The 22,016-nt window shown below is 42.9% G+C and overlaps 1 protein-coding gene across 1 annotated transcript in view; it reads right to left on the bottom strand.

The window, feature by feature from the left end:
- The window catches only part of cdc27 (cell division cycle 27), a 147,536-nt gene that overhangs the window by 55,257 nt on the left and 70,263 nt on the right, over positions 1-22,016 (bottom strand). The window contains exons 5-6 of the mRNA XM_043675341.2: positions 21,248-21,345; positions 20,983-21,137 (exon numbers count right to left, since the gene is read on the bottom strand). Coding sequence (XP_043531276.1) covers positions 20,983-21,137; positions 21,248-21,345 — 253 coding nt within the window. The remainder of the gene's footprint in view (positions 1-20,982; positions 21,138-21,247; positions 21,346-22,016) is intronic.

Consider the following 22,016-nt stretch of genomic DNA (forward strand, 5'->3'; position numbering starts at 1 on the left):
CAGCACTTTGGCCAATGCAGTGCCACTGTTTAAGTAGGGTGGTAAGGATAAGCCAGCGAACTATAGACCAGTGAACTTGACGTCGGTGGTGGGCAAGTTGTTGGAGGGAATCCTGAGGGACAGGATGTACGTGTATTTAGAAAGGCAAGGACTGATCAGGGATCGTCATCATGGCTTTGTGCGTGGGAAATCACGTCTCACAAACTTGATTGAGTCTTTTGAAGAAGTAACAAAGAGGACTGATGAGGACAGAGGGGTGGACATGATCTATATGGACTTCAGCAAGGCACTCGACAAGGTTCCCAATGGGAGACTGGTTAGAAAGTTTAATTCTCATGAATACAGGGAGAACTAGACATTTGGATACAGAACTGACTCAAAGGTAGAAGACAGAGGGTGGTGGTGGTGGAGGGTTGCTTTTCAGACTGGAGGCCTGTGACCAGTGGAGTGGATCGGTGCTGGGTCGTCTACCTTTTGTCATTTATATCAATGATTTGGATGTGAGCATAACAGGTATATAGTTAGTACATTTGCAGATGACATCAACATTGGAGGTTTAGTGAATAGCAAAGATGGTTACCTCAAATTACAACAGGATCTTGACCAAATGGGCCAATGGGCTAAGAAGTGGCGGATGGAGTTTAATCTAGATAAATGAGAGGTGCTGCATTTTGGGAAAGCAAATCTTAGCAGGACTTATACACTTAATGGTAAGGTCCTAGTGAGAGCTGCTGAACAGAGACACCTTGGAGTATAGGTTCATAGTTTCTTGAAAGTGGAGTCGTAGGTAGATAGGATAGTGAAGTAGTCGTTTGGCAAACTTGCCTTTACTGCTCAGTGCATAGGAGTTGGGATGTCATATTGTGGTTGTATAGGACATGGGGAGGCCACTTTTAGGATGGTGTGGACAATTCTGGTCATGCTTCTATTGGAAGGCTGTTGTTAAACTTGAGACGGTGCAGAAGAGATTTATTAGGATATTGCTGGGACATTTTCCCTGCAATGTCAGAGGCTAACAGCTGACCTTCTAGAGATTTATAAAAACATGAGGATAGGGTGAATAGCCAAAGTCTTTATCTTAGGGTGGGAGAAATTCATCGGTTTAAGGTGAGAGGAGATAGATTGAAAGAAGGACAGGAGGGGTATCTTTTCATGCAGAGAGTGGTACATGTTTGTAATGAGCTGCCAGAGGAATGTTTTAAAACATTTTAAAGGCATCTGGACGAGTATATGAACAGGACAAGGTTCAGGGAGATATGGGCTAAATTCTGGCAAATGGAACTAGGTGAAATTGAGTGATAGGGTTAGCACACGTGAGTTGGACAAAAGGGTCTGTTTCTGTATGGTGTGACTTCATAACTGTGACAGAAAAAGAGATATATCCCTTATCAGCCATTTCCTTTTACCCCATTATAAATCTCCTTTCTGATTGTGAGGGACTGACATTAGCTTTCACCAATCTTTTTCACTCTACATACCTATAGAAACTTTTATAGTCAGTGCTCATATTCCCCACAAGCTGACTCTCAGTTTGTTTTGCTCCTCTTAATCAATTCCATGTTCCTTTGTTGGCTTCCAAATTGTTCCTAATTCTCAGATCTATTGTGGTTTCTTACTAATGTACATTTTGTTTTGCATAGAATACCACCTCTAACTTCGCTCATGGGCCACAGTCTGGCCATTTCTCTGAGTACTCTTGCTTCAAAGTAAGAACAAACAATTTTTGCACTTTACTCATTCTTCCAATGCTGGCCATTGCTAATACACTATCATTACTTTAACAATTCCCAATCCATCATACCCAACTGTGCCTCAAACCATAACCCTTTTTACAGAATAGAACTTATAGAACACCTACAGTGTGGAAGCAGGTCATTTGGCCCACTCAGTCCACACCAACCTTTTGAAGAACATCCCAGCTCGAACCTCCTACTCTACTCCTGTAACCCTGCATATCCCATGGCTAATCCACCTAGGCTGTACATTCCTGGACACTTTAGTATGTCCAAACCACCTAACCTGCACATCTTTGGGCTGTGGGGGGAACCTGGAGCAGCCAAAGGAAACCCCATGTAGACAGTCGCCAGAGGCTTCCCCTAATTTAAGATTCAAAACCTTAGCCTCTGAATAAACTACTTCAACTCTCCATTGTTATGAAAATGTGCGTGTGCTGTACCTTTAAAAGAGTTAAAAGCTAGCAGTGACAGCACCAAGTGTTCTTAATAAGATACAGTGTAAACATGTGGACCAGCTACTGGGCTAGCTAGAGTAGTTTGTTGTCTGGAGACAACAGCAGATTTGAATTAGGTCAATCAGTTTTAATATACCCCAAAACAAATATCAAACTCCAATTCCATTTGGATTGATTATATTGACGATCTTAAAAGCCAATGAGAAAATCCCATGCTTTGGCGAGGAGAGAACTGCCAAGACAATGCCATCTGCACACTGCCCAAAAAAATACCTCTCTTAAAAGGTACCTTCAGCAGTATCTGTGAAGCAAAATCCCCAAGAAGATAATGATAGGAATGCAGAGAAAACTGAAAGCTGCCTGGTTTTGAGACAAGTAGTTTTGTTTTGTAAATCTTAATCGGGACATTTATCTGACTAATATTATAGAAGGGAAGGTAAAAGATAGGTTAGAGGAAGGAGTTGTAAATAGTTGTTAGTTAATTACTCTCTGTTATACTTTAAGAAATAAAGTTGTTAATTTTTATTTTAATTAGTTCTTAGCCTATCAAATTTTCACAGATTACGACATGGGATAAATCTTTTGTGTTGCTGCTTTAAATTAAGCAGGAGTGTTTACCCTGTATCGTAACATGATAGAATTCCATATTAAGATGGTGTCATGTTCACTCATTACCCGAAGATAACTACTAATTCTTCCTTTTGCCGAGTGAAATATTGAGTCTAAGAAGGCCTATTCGACAGTTGGCTCTTCAATATATTGTTCCAGAATACCATTCCAGAAACTGTCTAGGAATTTCTCCTCTATAGTATTGTGACTGATTTGCGTAATATATATGCAGATTAAACAACTACACATGTCCCTTTATTGCATGCATCTCCGAATTCCTGTTTAATGCTATTCCCAACATCACAACTCCTAATATTTTTTTGAACTTCAGTATTTCTCAATTCTACCCACAGATTCTATTTTGTCTGAGCTAATATCTTTCCTCAAGATAGAGTCCATATCTTCTTTAACCAGTAATGCAGCTCCACTAATGTTTCCCTTTTGACTGTCCTTTCTAAATACTGAATACCCCTGGATGTGCAGTTCTCATCTGTCGCCACCCTGCAGCCAAGTCTCTAATCCCCACTACATCACACCAATTTTCATCTATGCAAGATTAATGCATCCACTTTAACATTTGCATTTGAACACACAATGCACTTGAAATAATAAAGTTCATCTTTTTAGCATTCCTTGTCACATTTTCACTATTCTGTTTAATCTGTGGCATTGTTTGATTCTGGCCTTTGATTCCTCTGCTGACCGTTTCCCATATTTCCCTTTCTGCCTTGATTTCTCTTCCTTGGACTCCTTGCATAGGTTCCCATTTCCCTGCCAACTTAGTCTAAACCATCTGCAACCTCTCTCCTAAATATTCCCCATAGGGCATCAGTCCCAATCCTGACCAGGCATAACCCATCCAATTTGAACTGATGCCACCTCCCAAGAACTTGTCCCAATGTCCAAGGAAGCTGAAACTGTCTGCATGACAAAATCTCCTCAGCCATACATTTATCCAATATTCCCTGCTATTACAGCTGACTAGGATAGGACGCTAGAACTAAGCCAGAAAACACAACTTTCAGGCCCTATTTTCGAATTTGCTTCCTACCTCCTTATATTCTGCTTTTAGGATCTTATCCCTTGACGCTTGCACCAGGGAGGTAACTTACCACGCTGGAGTTTCATTCATGGTCACAGAAGTGCCTATCTATTCCCTTGGATTACTACATTTCAATATATTTTGCTCCTCGCTCATGCAGGACAGCAAACAGTGATGCCATACATTTGGCTTTTATTCCCGCTAGAGGCAATTCCCAATAGTATCTATCTGTTCTTCAGAGGAATGGCCACAAGAGATCTCTCAGTTGCCTGCTCGTCCTCTTACTCTGCCCAGTCCTCACCCATTTCCTTTCTGCCCGTGGACTCTTAATCGGTGGTGTGACCACTTCTCTATCAGTGCTATCCACTATTCCCTCTGCTTTGCACATACTCCACAGTATCCCCACCCAAAGCTCCAAGTCTGAAACCTGGGCTACCAAGACTTGCAGCTGGAGACAGTTCTTGCACACATTTTGGTCTTTGACACAAGATATGACCCCAGTTTCCTAGCAGAAGGAGCACGCCAAGGGCTTAAACTCTGCTGCCAAGAATTACGCTTTTAAATCCCTTCAATCTTTTGAAAGATGCTTAACATCAAATAAGATCAATTTGTCTTGAGTACTTCTTTACTGTTCTTTGATGCAGAAGCAGCGCTTTGAAAGCTTGCGATTTCAAATAAACCTATTGGACTATAAAATGATGTTGTGCAACTTCTTACTGTTCCTTGTTACTACAAAATACAGTTGTAGAAACTATAAACCACAAAAAGACCTTACAAATTATAAACAATTAAAATTGTAAATATTTACCTGACCATACCTACTCTCTCCTTTGGAGCCTCTCTCCTGAAATAAGGTAAAACCACTCCCCCATTTTCCTGGAGATATCACTCTCTGCTGCTTCTTCTCAACAAGCAGGACTCTCCTCTTAAACTGCTTCACCATGTCACCAACTACAACACTTAGCACGCTGCTGCATTTGAGAAGGTGGTATTGAATTGCCTTCTTGAAGCCTGAAGACTATACATAGGTAGGCTGTTAGAGATGGAATTCTAGGATTTTGATCCAATAACACTGAAGGAATCACGATGCATTCCAAATGTTCAGGATGGTGAAATGCTTCAAGAAAAACCTGCAGGTGGTGTGGTGCTCTGACGTGTCTGTAGTTCTTGTCCTTCTCAACAGAAGTGATTGAAGGTTTGGAAGATGCTGTCTCAGTACAAGGTACAATTGCACAAGGATGATATCAGATGGCTACTCAACTCATCGACGAGACATCCTCCTCACTGTGGCACGACATGTTAGCATGGAGAAGTTGGCAAGATCAGTGGGGCTGTTTTTGCTTTTGTCACTTCTGACGCCGAGGTTGATGTGAGATGGTTTTCCGGTTTCGTTTCTTGTATCAGACTTTGTAGTAGTTGTTAACTAACTGAATGGGTTACTTGGCCATTTCAGAGGGCACGAATTATAGGCCAGACTTCACTTCCTGTAAGGCATGAGTGAATCAGATGGCTTTTGCCGACAATTGACAATAGTCATCATTTGATTCAAATCCAGTTTTTTTTTAAATTGATTTCAAGTTGTATCATCTGCCTTATTGAGTTTTAAACCTTGATGCCCAGGAAGTTACCTGGGTATCTCAGATTAATAGTCTAGCAATTACACCACTAGACCATCACTTACCCAAAATTAAATTATTGTCTATTTGAAAATGAAGAGGTATTCGGAGGCAATACAAAAGTTCAACATTACCCAAATCAGTTACTGAGTTACTGAGGTTTTCAGAAGTTTCAATACTTATTAACTAGGAAACTGTCTGACAGAAATAGCAAGACAGAATTGCAAATATGCTTTCTTTCAGAGTCAGTCCTTCAGCATAGAAGCAGGCCCTTTAGTCCAAACTGGTCCATGCAGACCAAAATGTCCATCCATGCTAACCCCATCTCCCTGCACTTGGCCCGTATCCTTCTAAACTTTGCAATCCATGTATATGTAGTAGTAGTGCTGGAAAAGCACAGCAGTTCAGGAGCAGTAAAATCGATGTTTTGGACAAAAGCCCTTCATCAGTACCACTACTCCAGAATCTGGTTTCCAGCATCTGCAGTCATTGTTTTTACCTAATCCATGTAATTGTCCAAATGACTTGTAAATATTGCTAAGATACCCGCCTCAACCACTTCCACTGGCAGCTCATTCCATATGCGTATCACCCTCTGTAAAAAAACAGTTGTCCCTCAGGTTCCCTTTTAACCTTAAACTGATGCCCCCCTAGTCCTCAATTCCACAACCCTTGGAAAAAGACTGAGTGCATTCACCCCATCCATGCATCTCCTGATCTTATACACCTCTAAGGTTCCCCCCGCCCCAGTCTCCTATGCTCTAAAGAACAAAAAAAGTCTGAGCTTGTCCAACCTCTCCCTATAACTCAAGATTCTTGAGACCTGGCAACATGCTTGTAAATTTCTTCTGCTGCACTCTTTCCAGTTGAATAACATCCTACCTTGAAGAACGTGACCAAAACTGAACAAAACGTTGCAAGTTGAGAGTGTGGTGCTGGAAAAGCACAGGTCAGGCAGCATCCGAGGACAGGAGAATCAACGTTTCAGGCATAAGCCCTTCATTAAGGATAAGGCTTGTGGGCCAAGGGGGCTGAGAGGTAAATGGGAGAGGGGTGGGGAAGGAAAGCTGAGAATGAGATAGGTAGATGAAGGTGGGGGAGAAGGTGAAAGATTGGAGAGGAGGGTGGAGCGGATAGATGGAAAAGGTGATGGACAGGTCAAGAGGGCCTTGCCAAGTTGGAGGCTTAGTACTGGGATAACGTGGGGGGGAAGGGGGGGGGTGGTGGAGAGAATGAGGAAATTGGTGACATCAACATTGATCCCGTGTGATTGCAGGGTTCCAAGACGGAACATGAGGCATTCTTCCTCCAGATGTCGGGTGGTTACGGTTTGGATATGGAGGTGGCCCAGGACCTGCATGTCCTTGGTAGCGTGGGAGGGAAAGTTGATATGCTCAGTCACAGGATGGTGGGGTTGATTGATGCGGGTGTCCCAGAGATGTTCTCTCAAATGATCCGCAAGTTGGCATCCTGTCTCCCTCTACTGTCTCCCCCAACCCCACCCTCCTTCCTATTTATCTCTCAGCCCACCGGCCCAGAAGCCTCATTCCTGATGAAAGGTTTATGCCCGACATAGATTCTCCTGCTCCTCCAATGCTACCTGACCTGCTGTGCTTTTCCAGTACGCTCTCTACTGATCTCCAACATATGCATTCCTCACTTTCTCCTCCACAATATTCCAAAGTGCAGCCTCAACAATGCCCTGTTCAACTGCAACATAACTTCCTAACTTCTATACTCAATGCCTTGACTGGTGGAAGGCCAGTGTGCTCAAAGTCTTCTTGACTGCCTTGCTTACCTTTTGACACCTACACAGTGTGATGAAAGAAATTTCTGAACTGGTTGAATGAGAAAGCAGATACAAGTCGCCTGTGTTCAACAAATGCATGGATTGAGAATACAGGGCCAGGTAAACATGATTTAGTGCAAACAATTTGGATCAGGAAGAAGAAATATATTCACCTGGAGTTATTAAAATTGGAATTCACAGATATTCATGTAGAAACAATATCAACATTCAAGATTACATTGGATAGGACTGCCAAAAGAGATAATAAGCTTTATAACCTGAGGATTACTCCATTTGGCACTGCATTGACCAAACTAGAACTTGTTCAAAGATGCACACGAAACAGGGTACAGTGAGATTTAGAACAGAACTGTACAACACAGCCATGGGCACCTCAACCCATGAAGCTGTACCGAACATGAAACCAAATTAAACTAATCCCTTCTGCCCACCCTTGGTCTGTATGCCTCCATTCCTTGCAAGTTCATGTGCTTATCTTAAAGTTGCTTAAACATCCCTATCGTATCTGCCTCAACCACTACACCGGCAACTCTTTCACAGTCCAAAGATGTGCAGGTCAGGTGAATTGGCCATGCTAAATTGCCCGTAGTGTTAGGTAAGGGGTACATGTAGGGGTATGGGTGGGTTCCGCTTCGGCGGGGCGGTGTGGACTTGTTGGGCCGAAGGGCCTGTTTCCACACTAAGTAATCTAATCTAATCTAATCTACATGGTTCAGAAATGGAATGAACTGCCAGAGAACGTGGTAGATGCAGGTATAGATACGATATTTAAAAGACATTTGGATTGCTATGTGATTGAAAAGGTTAGAAGGATATGAACCAAGTGCAGGCAAGTGGCACTGGTTTAGTTTGGGAAACATGGTTGATGTTGACAAGTTGGACCGGAGGTCTGTTTCCTTGCTGTATGACGATGACTCTGGACCAACTAAGCATCATGGAAATTAAATCAAGCAGTATTCAAACAAACTTGAAATGGAGTAAATAAATGAAGAACCTAGACAAGAACATTTGAACTCAGCAAGGGATATCGAAATGTATAAAGAATAAGTGCAAAGACTTGTCCATTGTTTCCTCAGTACCATTTTGGGATGCATTGATCATTTATCACATCACCAAAACCTAGGCAAGATCACACTTTAACAGGAAACATCAATAGTTAGCTCCTTCTCTCCTACTAAGAATGGGAGCATTCAATGCAGCAAGTGGCACTGTAAATTGTCAAGATGTCAGCTTGTGATGCCTGTACAGAGTCAAATCAGCAAATTGGTATTCTTCTGAGTGGTAGCTTTCATGTCGTCTGAATCATATTTTGTTCGATTAATTCTGAGTCAATTTGCCCCGATCCCACAAGGACATAAGAATAGGTCATTCAGCCCCTGAAACCTGCTCAGCCATTCTAGAAGATCATTGCTGCCCTAACCCAATTATCAATAGCTCTTTCATGTCAATGCCCCAATAATTCAAAACTCTAACCCCTCTTTAAATACTCAGTGATCTCAACTCTACTTCTCCCTGGTCGGGAAGGGAAGACATTGAATGTCGTCAGGAAAGAAATTTCTTGACATCTGAGTTTTCCATGAGTTTCTTTATTCGATGACTATATTCTCCACTCGTGGAAACCTCTTCTCTTGCCATTTCAATTTCATCTTTCATTCATTTAAACTCTAATGATTAAAGTCTGAACCTGTTGAGCTGCTCTTGATAAGTCAACCACCTCATCCCAGGATTCAACCGAGTGAATCTCTTTCGAACTGCCTCTAATGCCATTACATTCTTTTAAAATACGGGATGAAATCTGTGCACTATGCCAGGTGCAATCAGATTTTTTTTTTACATCTCCAAACACTCAGCAATACAAAAAGGTGAAAAATCCATTTACCTTCTTAATTATTAATTGGACCTGTATGCCCACTTTTTTGGATCATGGGTAAGAATGCCCAGATTTTTCTGTGACGTACTTTGTTGGAGTTCTCTCCTTGGAAATAATAGTTTGCTTGTTGATTCTTCCCATAAATGTGCAAGACCTTACACTTCTCTATATTAAACTTCATTTTGCCCATCAACTCAACTGCATAGATCCCCTTTCAGAATCCTTACATCCTTAACAAAACATGCTTTCCCATTTAATCAAGAATCATCAAATTTGGATGTATGACAAACTGCGTACATTGATACTAAATAACTGAGGACTGAGTACATCACCAGTTGTATTTTTCCAACCTGAAAAACAGCAATTAATGTCAATTCTGTCTTGCGTGTCAATGAATCTATGCATGCTAACATATCTTGAATATCATGTGCTTCCATCTTGTGCAACCATTGTTATATGGTACCTTACTGAATTGCTTTCTGGAAGTCCAAATACACCAAATCTACTCCATCCTTCATTAACTGCTTGTTACATCCACAAAGAACTCTAACAAAAAGGTGAAAATCTTCTCTCTCGCATCTCCAGTTTCTCAACTATTGCCCTTGAAACCCAACTCCACCTGCTTCAACTTTGCTCACATTGAACTGACCACCATACAAATTCGCTAATAGCCATATAAACAGCTCTCTCCCTGCTCTGGTACTGTCATAAATGACTTATGACTGTAGCCACAGTAGACAATCTTTCTTCACTCTTCTTGACCTGAGCTTTTATACTTGATCACAGAATCATACAGCTGGATGAGAAGAGATTCAGTTGGTACCATATATTAATTGCTGCCTCAGAATCATGTTCTTCCTGCTGCGTTGCCTCTGCAATCCCCCAAGGATCTGCCTTTAAAACTCTATTTCTACTGCTCCTCAGTGATATCACCCAAAGACAAGTCAGATGCCACATGCACACCAACAGCGAATTCTCTCACCATGACCTATCTTACATCCAGAACTGGACAGCCATAAATTACTACTGATTAGATATTAGAAAAAAACCAAGTAATTGTCAGTATGTTGATTGTCCGACCAGAGGGGAGGCAATATTGGATTTGGTACTTGGTAACAAACCGGGACAAGTGATGGGCTTGTTAGTGGGTGAACATTTTGGTGATGGTGACCACAATTCTGTGACTTTCATCTTGGTTATGGAGAGAGGTAGGTGCTTGCAAAAGGGTAGGTTTTACAATTGGGGAAAAGGTAAATACGATGCTGCAACACAGGATCTGAGGAGCATAAGTTGGGAGCATAGACTATCAGGGAAGGATGTCATTGAAATGTGGAACTTTTTCAAGGAGCAGATAAGACGTGTCCTTGATATGTATGTACCTGTCAGGCAGGAAAGAGATAGTCATGTGAGGGAACCTTGGTTGACGAGGGAGGTTGAATGTCTTGTAAAGAGGAAGAAGGAGGCTAACATAAGTTTGAGGAAACAGGGTTCAGACAGAGCAGTGGAGGGATACAGGATAGCCAGAAGGGAGCTGAAGAAAGGGATTAGGAGAGCTAAGAGAGGGCATGAAAAATCTTGGGCGGATAGGATCAAGGATAACCCCAAGGCATTTTATGCGTATGTGAGAAACATGAGAATGACGAGGGTAGGTCCAATCAAGGACAGTAGTGGGAGACTGTGTATTGAGTCAGAAGAGATACAAGAGGTCTTGAATGAGTACTTTTCTTCAGTATTTACAAATGAGAGGGACCGTATTGTTGAAGAGGAGAGGGTGAAACGGACTGATAAGCTTGAAAGGATACTTGTTAGGAAGGAAGATGTGTTGGACATTTTGAACAACTTGAGGATAAACAAGTCCCCCGGGCCTGACGAGATATCTCTTAGGATTCTTGTGGGAAGCAAGAGAGGAAATTGCAGAACCGTTGGCAATGATCTTTTCGTCTTCACTGTCAACGGGGGTGGTACCAGGGGACTGGACAGTGGCGAATATTGTGCCCCTGTTCAAAAAAGGGAATAGGGATAACCCCGGGAATTACAGGCCAGTTAGTCTTACTTCGGTGGTAGGCAAAGTAATGGAAAGGGAACTGAGGGATAGGATTTATGAGTATCTGGAAAGACACTGCTTGATTAGGGACAGCCAGCACGGATTTGTGAAGGGTAGGTCTTGCCTTACAAGTCTTATTGAATTCTTTGAGGAGGTGACCAAGCATGTGGATGAGGGTGGAGCAGTGGATGTAGTGTACATGGATTTTAGTAAGGCATTTGATAAGGTACCCCATGCGGAAAGTCAGGAGGTATGGGATTGAGGGAAATTTGGCCAATTGGATAGAAAACTGGCAAACCGGTCGAAGTCAGAGAGTGGTGGTAGATGGTAAATATTCAGCCTGGAGCCCAGTTACAAGTGGAGTTCCGCAGGGATCAGTTCTGGGTCCTCTGCTGTTTGTAATTTTTATTAATGACTTGGAAGAGGGAGTCGAAGGGTGGGTCAGTAAATTTGCAGACGATACGAAGATTGGTGGAGTTGTGGATAGTGAGGAGGGCTGTTGTCAGCTGCAAAGGGACTTAGATATGATGCAGAGCTGGGCTGAGGAGTGGCAGATGGAGTTCAACCCTATCAAGTGTGAGGTTGTCCATTTTGGAAGGACAAATAAGAATGCAGAATACAGGGTTAACAGAAGAGTTCTTAGTAAGGTGGAGGAGCAGAGGGATCTTGGGGTCTATGTTCATAGCTCTTTGAAAGTTGCCACTCAGCTGGATAGAGCTTGTAAGAAGGCCTATGGTGTATTAGCGTTCATTAGCAGAGGGATTGAATTCAAGAGTTGTCAAGTGATGTTGCAGCTGTACAGGACCTTGGTTAGGCTACATTTGGAGTACTGTGTGCAGTTCTGGTCGCCTCACTTTAGGAAAGATGTGGAAGCTTTGGAGAGGGTGCAAAGAAGATTTACCAGGATGTTGCCTGGAATGGAGAATAGGTCGTACAAGGATAGGTTGAGAGTGTAGGCCTTTTCTCATTGGAACGGCGAAGGATGAGGGGTGACTTGATAGAGGTTTATAAGATGATCAGAGGAATAGATAGAGTAGACAGTCAGAGACTTTTTCCCCGGGTACAACAGAGTGTTCCAAGGGGACATAAATTTAAGGTGAAGGGTGGAAGGTATAGGGGGGGATGCCAGGGGTAGGTTCTTTACCCAGAGAGTGGTGGGGGCATGGAATGCGCTGCCTGTGGGAGTGGCAGAGTCAGAATCATTGGCGACCTTCAAGCGGCAATTGGATAGGTACATGGATGGGTGCTTAAGCTAGGACAAATATTCGGCACAACATCGTGGGCCGTAGGGCCTGTTCTGTGCTGTATTGTTCTATGTTCGGTTTCAGTACAAATCCTATTCCCTAGCTCCAGATTACTTTTCTCAGTTAGGTAGCCATGAGGCTGAATCAAACAAGTCTCAGACTTCATGCCAGATTTAACCCAAAAATCACACATCCACTCCATCAAGATTACCCACTACTTGAAAGAAGGAGGCGGCCCTCCAGGCAGATTTTAAGAACAAGGAAAGACCCCAAACAGGAACTCACTCAGTTTCTCCCAGTGACACACTGATGAATATAGTATCATGTTGCTATCTTTTACAACGCAGAGGTTGAACCCCTTGAATTAAAACTGAAACACCCAGAAAAGCTTGCCTCCTATTAAAAATGTCAGCGAGTGAAAGAAAACCAGAGTTCCATTATTCAAAGAAAAAGAACCTATTTTCCTAACTCTAACAGTGAGCACTAACGAAAAACTATTAGCAAGTCAGAACCCCCTTTTTTCTTAACTAATCACTATCTGACCCCAACTCTAAAATGCTGCTCCAATACCAATTACTAAACATTACATTAGCTTAATTTCTCAAACTCCACGTAGTCTCTTATGTTGTCTTTCTTCCATTCTTCCAAAATCTGCTGCCTCCTTCCATCCTTCCGAACCTGCTGCTTCCTTCCGTCCTTCCAATTCTGCTGTTTTCTCCCTGGGTTGTCTTCTTACTGAGAGTATTTTTAGCTATCAAATGCTTTGGTGCCTTTTTAAATAGGCGCCTTGTTAGAAAATTCTTTTCAGAGCTTTGGATGGCAGTTGGCTCTGACTAGTTTTCAAAATGCCTTTCCTTTTGAAATCTCCAAGACTCGTACTCTCTCATTGGTCCGACTTTGTCAATACAATCAAAATCACATTCAATTGTTTTTTAGTATCCTGGGCATAATTTAAATTGATTGGTTAAATTCAAATCCAGTTGCCTTAACATCAAAACACAAGCTGACGGTGACATGTTGTCAATTCTCAGCACACGCTGCACCTGTCACCTAGTCACAGATACATGAGCTGTCACAACCTCAGCTCAGAAAAGGCTCCTCTCTCAGCAACTGTACACTCTTTCAACTTTGAAACATATTAAATATTTAAATTTAAAGCAGACTCAGCAGTCACTCAACCAGAATCCAGCTAAGCTTAATGTACTTTAGTTTTATGAACTAAAAGGCAGTCAAACTGAAGTTAACATCTTTCCCACAGACAATGAAACCAGTAGGCAAGCACTTTGGAGAAGCTTGAAAACACCCTTAATCTCCTCCTATACTTTACACATTTGTGGTAATGTTCACATGTTAGAGATGGAACTTTGCCCATAATTAAATTAAAAACAACACATGCAGACAAAATAAACAAATTAGCTCGTATTTCAAGAAGCTGTTATTGGCATAGAGAAGAAACTAATGGTGCAGCATTGAACACAGGCCAAGGACACACTGTTTGTCAAGAAGAAAAAGCATCTGGTGGAAATAGACATCATGACACAGAACCGAAAGGATAACTGCAATATTCGCTGTTGTTGATGCCCAAATGACCAATTAAGGTAATTGTGGATCCACCATTTTCTGAAGGAATCGGGACAGGCAATAGATGCTGGCCAGAGATGCCCACTTTCCAAGAGTGAATAAATTTTAAAAACTATAATCTCATGCTAAACCTTAATGCCTCAAGGTCCAATAAGGACTAAAAAACATATCCTCACATCTGCCTTTATACTTAGCAATGTACCTTTTTGACTGGCGCCACGTGTGCCATAGGAAGGACTTTAGATTTCTGGGATATTAGACCCAGTTCTGTAGAGATGAGACCTGACACAGGCGATGCATTGGCGTCAGTCCAAATGAGATGCAAAATCCTCAGAAGCCAGGTGAGAAGGGGTTTAAAATAATTTGGCAGCAGGAAATGTTAAGCTAGCATTAGAAAGGAGCAATGAATTATATGAAGCATTGATCAGAAAGTCTGCACTAGTATAAAGTCTGGTAAGACGATGGTGACCTTACCTTTATTAGAGTAAGAACTGGCAAAGCATTATCAAGCTCAGAGAGACATGATATTTGTAATGGAAAGAAGTCATTCATGAAACAGTTGAAGGTTTTTGGGCCGAGGACACTATCCTGAGGAACTCCTGTCGTGATGCCCTGAAGCTGAGATTACTTACCAAAAACCAGTACCTGCTTCCTCTGTGCTCGGCATGATTCAAATCACTGAAGAATTTCCTACCCCCACCCATGATTTGGATTGGCTCCAAAATAAAACCAAGAACTGCAGATGCTATAAGTCTGATACAAATAAATAGTTTGATAGATTCTGCACTAGTTCTGATAAAAGATCACTGATGCCTAAATACTGACTCTGCTTTCTCTCAACAGATGCTGTCAGGCCTGCCAAGTTTATCCAGGTTTTTCTGATTTGTCCCATTGATTCCAGTTTCTTTTGAGGGCTCCTTGATGCCAGACTAGGTCAAATGCTGCTTTAATGTCACCTTCAGAGTTTAGCTCTTTTGTCCCATGTTTGGGCCAAGGATTCAAAGTGAACATGAGTGAGGAAACTGCAAGAGTTGTTTGATAGCACCGCTTGACTATCCCTTCCGTCACTTTGCTGTTGAAGTGGAGGAGACTTATGGGGTGACAAATAAGCGGAGTTGAATTTGTTCTGCTTTTTGTGCACAGGACATTACCTGGAAATTTTCTATATTGTGAAACAGATGTCCATTTTGGAGCTATACCATAATAAAGCTCAGTTCGAGGTACAGCTAGAGCTGAAGCACAAGTCATCAGTACTATTACCAGACTGTTGTCAGGATGCACAGTGTTTATAATATCAAGTGTCTTTAGTCATTTTTTGCTTTCACATGGATTGAATAAATTTCTTGAAGGAGACATCACGTTATAGAGATAGCTCATCCACTTGGCACTTCTGAATGAAAATAGTTACAAAGTACTTAAGCTTTATCTTTTGAATTGATGTGTTTGGCCACTCTATCCTTGAAGATGGGGATATTTGTGGAGCTTCCACCTCTGATTTGTTGTTTAATTGCCATTCATGATGATAGAACTTAGGTCTGATCTGTTGCTCATGGGATCACATAGCCCAGTCTAAGCATGCTGCTTTCACTGTTGGACATGGTAGTCTCCTGTCCTAGCTTCAGTACATCCACACGTCACTTTTCGAAGTTTCTAGTGTTGCTCCCAGCAAGCACTCCCGTGGTCTTCATTGAAGAAGGATTGACCCTCTCTACATCTTGCAGTTGATGCAATTCTGTTGTTGATGGCCCACGATGTCTCAAAGATGCCCACTTCTGAGTCACAAGATCTGTTCAAAGACTGTCTAATGGTGGGAGAGTATCACATAAAACAATGGAGGGTACCTTCAATGAGAAGTTGTGACTTGGCGTCCACAAGAGCTGTGTGGTCATCAGTCTAACTGCGTTAAGAATGGGCATATTTGCGATTATTAGATTGAGGAGGATAAGGTCAAATAGATTTTTTCTTCTTGTTTGCCTCACCACTTGCTGCAGACTGATGTAGCAGCAATGTTGTTCAGGACGCAACCAGTTCAGTCAATAGTGCTACTGTTGAAGACTGACATGGAAAATCCCCAACCCATAGCTTTACTGGACAAATCAAAACAAAAACGACTGGCTGATAAAACTGCATGCAGACCTGCTGCTTTGTTCGAAGAAATGGGTTGAAAAGAATGGAGGAAAATTCCCAAGAGGAACTGTCAGGCTCCTAAAGAAGTGCTGAGTAAGATGAAGCATTAAACGGGGAATGATTGATATCAGGCTACCTATAAAGTGAATATTCATTAGGCCATAAGAAATAAAAAGGTGGAAATAAGGCTATTCAGCCCATCAAGTCCATTCCACCATTCAATCATGGCTCATGGACATCGACATCATTACACCCCATATCAGGCTGATTCTACATAGTTCAGTAGAGATGCAGTCAAGGAAACAAGGTGAAGTGAGGACTGCAAATGCTGGGGATCAGAGTCAAAAAGTGTGTCGCTGCACAAGTCCAGCAGGTCTGGTAACATCCGAGGAGTAGGAGAATCGATGTTTGAGGCATGAGCTCTGCATCAGGACTTTGGTGGGTGGATGGAGTGTGCTGAGAGATAAATAAGGGGGTGGGGGTGAAGCTGTTCAGCAGAGGAAAAGATGGGGAGTTGTGCCAGTGTAAGCGCAGAAGATGGACTGTTCCAAGTATCCGAAGAGGCAGGCATAGCTGGGTCCCATGACTACCCCTTTGGTCTGATGAAGTGGAAGGATTTGAAGGTGAGGCCGAAGAAGGTGAGGAGTAACAAAGAGGATTGATGAGGGCAGAGCAGTAGATGTGATCTTTCTGGACTTCAGTAAGGCGTTCGACAAGGTTCCCCATGGGAGACTGATTAGGAAGATTAGATCTCATGGAATACAGGGAGAACTAGCCATTTGGATACAGAACTGGCTCAAAGGTAGAAGACAGAGGGTGGTGGTGGAGGGTTGTTTTTCAGACTGGAGGCAAGTGACCAGTGGAGTGCCACAAGGTTCGGTGTTGGGCCCTCTACTTTTTGTCATTTACATAAATGATTTGGATGCAAGCATAAGAGGTACAGTTAGTAAGTTTGCAGATGACACCAAAATTGGAGGTGTTGTGGACAGTAAAGAAGGTTATCTCGGATTACAACAGGATCTTGACGAGATGGGCCAATGGAGTAAGAAGTGGCTGAGAAGTGGAGTTTAATTCAGATAAATGCGAGGTGCTGCATTTTGGGAAAGCAAATCTTAGCAGGACGTATACACTTAACGGTAATGTCCGAGGGAGTGTTGCTGAACAAAGACCTTGGAATGCAGGTTCATAGCTCCTTGAAAGTGGAGACACAGGTCGATAGGATAGTGAAGGCGGCATTTGGTATGCTTTCCTTTATGGGTCAGAGTATCGAGGATAGGAGTTGGGAGGTCATGTTGCGGCTGTACAGGACATTGGTTAGGCCATTGTTGGAATATTGCGTGCAATTCTGGTCTCCTTCCTATCGGAAAGATGTTGTGAAACTTGAAAGGGTTCAGTAAAGATTTACAAGGCTGTTGCCAGGGTTGGAGGATTTGAGCTATAGGGAGAGGTTGAACAGGCCGTGGCTGGAGCGTCAGAGACTGAGAGGTGACCTTATAGAGGTCTACAAAATTATGAGGGGCATGGATAGGATAAATAGGCAAAGTCTTGTCCCTGGGGTCAGGGAGTCCAGAACTAGAGGGCATAGGTTTAGGATGAGAGGGGAAAGATATTAAAGCGACCGACGGGGCAACTTTTTCACATGGAGGGTGATATGTGAATGGAATGAGCTGCCAGAGGAAGTGGTGGAGACCAGTACAATTGCAACATTTAAGAGGCATTTGGATGGGTATATGAATAGGAAGGGTTTGGAGGAATATGGGCTGGGTGCTGGCAGGTGGGACTCAATTGGGTTGGGATATCTGGTCGGCATGGACAGGTTGGATCAAAGGGTCTGTTTCCGTGCAGTGCATCTCTATGACTCTGACTCGTTCCACCAATTGAAATGAGTGTGTCTGTGAAGAGGTACTGGTTGGGTCAGTGGGAGAGGAAGAAACGGACGGCTTGGAGGACTTTGCCATGGTGGATTGACATGTACAGGGACTGGATGTCCATGGTGAAGATGAGGCATTGGAGGCTGGGGAAACAAACATCGTGGAGGAGGTAGAGCGCATGGCAGTGTCACGAATGTATGAGGGGAGTTCCTGGACCAAGGGGGACAGGGCAGTGTCAAGCTATGATGAGATAAGTTCAATCACCAACACCCCTGACCTGCATTTACCCCTAGCCCGATTCCCACCCTCCTCATATTTATCTCTTAGCCCCTTCGCCCCCATCACCACCACCCCTCACATTCCTGAAGGGCTCACGCCCGCTAAGTCGATTCTCCTGCACCTAACCTGCTGTCCCCAGTGTAGAGATGACAACATCAAGAACAATCGAAAGAGTAGATGAAGTGTTTGGTTGTGCAGGAAAATCTCTGCCGGATGTGCAAGGATCCTTGGGGCCTTGGACCAATGGGAGAGCAGGTTTTACACCTCTTGCAGCGTAGAGGGAGAGTTAGTGGGGCACGTGGACCTAACAAGGGAGTTGCGAGGGCAACGGTCTCTGCGCAACACTAAAAGGGGTGGAGACTGGTGGGGTCTGACTGTAGCTGGAAGAAATGGCAGAGGATAATACACTGTATCCAGAGATTGGGGAGTGGAAGGTGTGGACCAGGGTGGTTTGATCCTTGTTCTGGTTGGAAGGGTGGGATTCAAGATTGGAAGTGTGAAAAGCGGAGATGATGAACTAGGGCAACCTGTTAACCACTTGAGAGGAGAAATTGCAGTCCTTGGATGAGGAAGCCATTTGGGGTGTTTTGGAGTGGAAATGATCCTCCCGGGAGCAGATGTGGCAGAGACATTTGGAGTAAGGGATAGCAGTTTTATAGGCTGAGGACAGGAGGAGGTGTAGTCCAGTGTGGGATTTGGTAGGTTTGAGGTAGACATCCACGTTCAATTGATCGCCAGAAATGGACAAGTCTGGGGGGGGTGGGTGGGGGATGGGCATCCATAATGGTCCAGGTGTCCACTGTTCTCAAATGTGATATCCTTGACATTGAGGAGGCAGGACACCAACTTGTGGAACATTTCAGAGAACATCTCTGGGACACCAACAATCCCACAGCTCTGAGACCAACCACTTCAACTCCCCCTCCTATTCCGCCAAGGACACAGAAGTCCTAGGCCTCCTCCACTGCCAATTCCTAGCCACTCGACAACTGGAAGAACAACCTCTCACCTTCCGCCTTGGGTCCCTCCAACCATACAGATGTGTGTCAATTTCACCACTATCCTTATCTCCCCTAACCCAGATCCAAGCCTCCAACTTGGCACTGTCCTCTTGAACTGTTCTACCTATCAATCTTCCTTCCCACCTATCTGCTCCACCCTCCCCTATCACCATCATTCCAAACCTTCATCTACCTACCGCATTCCTAGCTACCTTCCTCCCAGCCCCAACCCCTGCTCCCCCATTTATCTCAGTCCCCCTTGGATACCGCCCCCAACCCCCAACATTCCTGATGAAGAGCTTTTGCTCGACATGTCAAAGCTCCTGTTCCTCGGATGCTGCCTGACCGGCTGTGCTTTTCCAGCACCACACTTACTGATTCTGAAGGGGAAACATCTGCTCTACCTCTACTTTGTTAATCCTTGTTAGAATCTTACATACTTCAATCAGATTGACGATCATTCTTCTAAACTTTATATAGAGTATTACATTATTCATATCATTCCTGATTAACACAAGCCTTGCATGTCTGAAATTAATCTCGCAAACCTTCTGAAATTGGCAGAATGACAAGAGGAGAAAATCTGATAAACGTTGTTACAGACTGCAGGAAAATATGCACATGTGTAATAATCGCTGAAAGTAGCACAACATATTGAGGAAGTGACTAAAAAGGCACTGGAATCCTGGGCCTTATACATAGAGGCAGAAACAATGAATTTAAGGGAATTTCCCTTTAACCGCTCTCTGGTGTCCTCAGTTCCCCGCAACAGCTGTAGTTCAAGGCAGCAGCTCAGTTCAAGCATGCCTCTAGAACAATTCAGGGTAGGTGACAAATGCTGGTTTAGCGTGTGCCACTCACTTCTCAAATGAAGGAAGGAAGGATGGTGTTATGATGAATCTTCATAAAGCACTAGTTTGGCCTCAGTTTAGCATAACATCCAGTTATCAAGGACTGAAAGCTTCAATTGGGACACAGCAAAAAATAATGAAAACATGCATGAGACACTGGTGTCAAACTTATCTAAGATCAACCAACAGAAAGTGAGGACTGCAGACGCTGGAAAGTCAGAATCGAAAAGAGTGGCGCTGGAAAAGCACAGCAGTTCAGACAGCATTGTGGAGGAGAGTCGACGATTCAGGCATAAGCCTTTCAACAAGTATGTGAATCAGGAATTCCTGATGAAGGGCTTATGCCCGAAATGTCGACTCTCCTGCTCCTCAGATGTTGCTTGAACTGCTCTGCTTTTCCACTCTAAGAACAACCACCTTGGCATTTCTATTATACCATGTAGCTGAACATTTGAAAGGGTGTTCAAAATCATGAGAAGTTGAGACAAAAAAGGGAGTTTGGGTAGAGTACAGCAGGTAAAGCAGCTAGACATTAAATATGCAAATCTGACTGTGTCACATCTTTACTAACAAACATTGCACAACAGCTACATCAATAAAAAGCATCAATAATACACCATATAACTTTAGATCATTTCAACTATTTCACCTGGTAAGCTAACCAACAAACCAACTTCTGCCAAGTTGTCATGGATGCATTTGAGGACCAAACACAAAAAAAGGTATTCCTGAAAACTGAACTCTTTTCTCCTTAGTTAAGGCACAGCAATTGCAAAAGTTTCAAATGGAGCAATCGGGAGTAGAAAGGTTCAATCAAGTGCAAAACATGGATGCAACTGGACTCACTATGGTATCTTGTGGTGTTTCCATTAATACAGTGTCCGGTTGTCGGTGTTGCATGCTGTGATTCAACACCATTGGCATACATAAACTTGGTTGATAGCTACTAAAATTTTGAAGAGATGTTAACTTAAACGTTTGATCAGGATCTGGCTTTTCACCTGGAAGGGAGACAGAGAAATTATTCAGCTTCTTCTTCATCAGATTTTACTTAAAATGTTTGCTGAAAAAAAAGTAAAATATTAAGTCACAAAATGTTTCAAGTACTTACCTATTTCACACAAGGATTCAAAAGGGGACCAAAGAAAGGGATTTAGACTAAGGCTCTTTTGGTAACACTCCGATCCTTTGGCCATTCGATCCGTTTTACTGTTAAAAAAGAATTACCTATTAGGTGACACAGCACAGGATGAGATTCAAAAATTTCAAAAGGAAACCTAACCTTAACATGGAATTACCGTTGGGCACAATCGAACAGTGATAACATCTCATGAACTCAGCCTTGGTTACAATTTTAAAAATCCCAAAAAATTATGTCCAAGAATTATTCTACCCAGTTTCCTTGTCCAAATGACCCTGATTAAGATACTGAGTGTTGATCCAGAACCAGCACAGCAGACAACAGCGCACTGAGGTCACTTGAGTCACTGGTGTATGACCAGGAACTGCATAAAATAAGTTTTAGGGCAACGAAGGAAAATTAAAATTTCTCTCAGTCATGAATTTGTGGACTTCACACTCGACAGTGCAGTGATGGTGGGAGATTGAGTAAATTTGAGGAAGAGATGGACAAATTTTAAATTAGTAGCACGTTTACGGATTACGGAGAGCAGGTTGGGAAGTGGAGTTGAGGTCAAGAGGAGATCAGCCATGATCTATTCAAATGGTGGAGTCGGCTCAAGAGACTGAACTGCCTATTCTTGCCCCTCATTTTTACGTTCTTAAGGAGTCCAGGCAGGTTTTCCACATCCTAATTAGCATGCCATGTGGTTGAGAACTCCAATCCAGAGAGGTCATACTGGACACAAAATGTTAACTTC

This window comes from Chiloscyllium plagiosum, unplaced genomic scaffold (genome assembly GCF_037043375.1).
Source record: "Chiloscyllium plagiosum isolate Xiang-an unplaced genomic scaffold, Cpla_swu_hap1 HiC_scaffold_32, whole genome shotgun sequence".
NCBI classification, from domain to species: Eukaryota; Metazoa; Chordata; class Chondrichthyes; order Orectolobiformes; family Hemiscylliidae; genus Chiloscyllium; species Chiloscyllium plagiosum.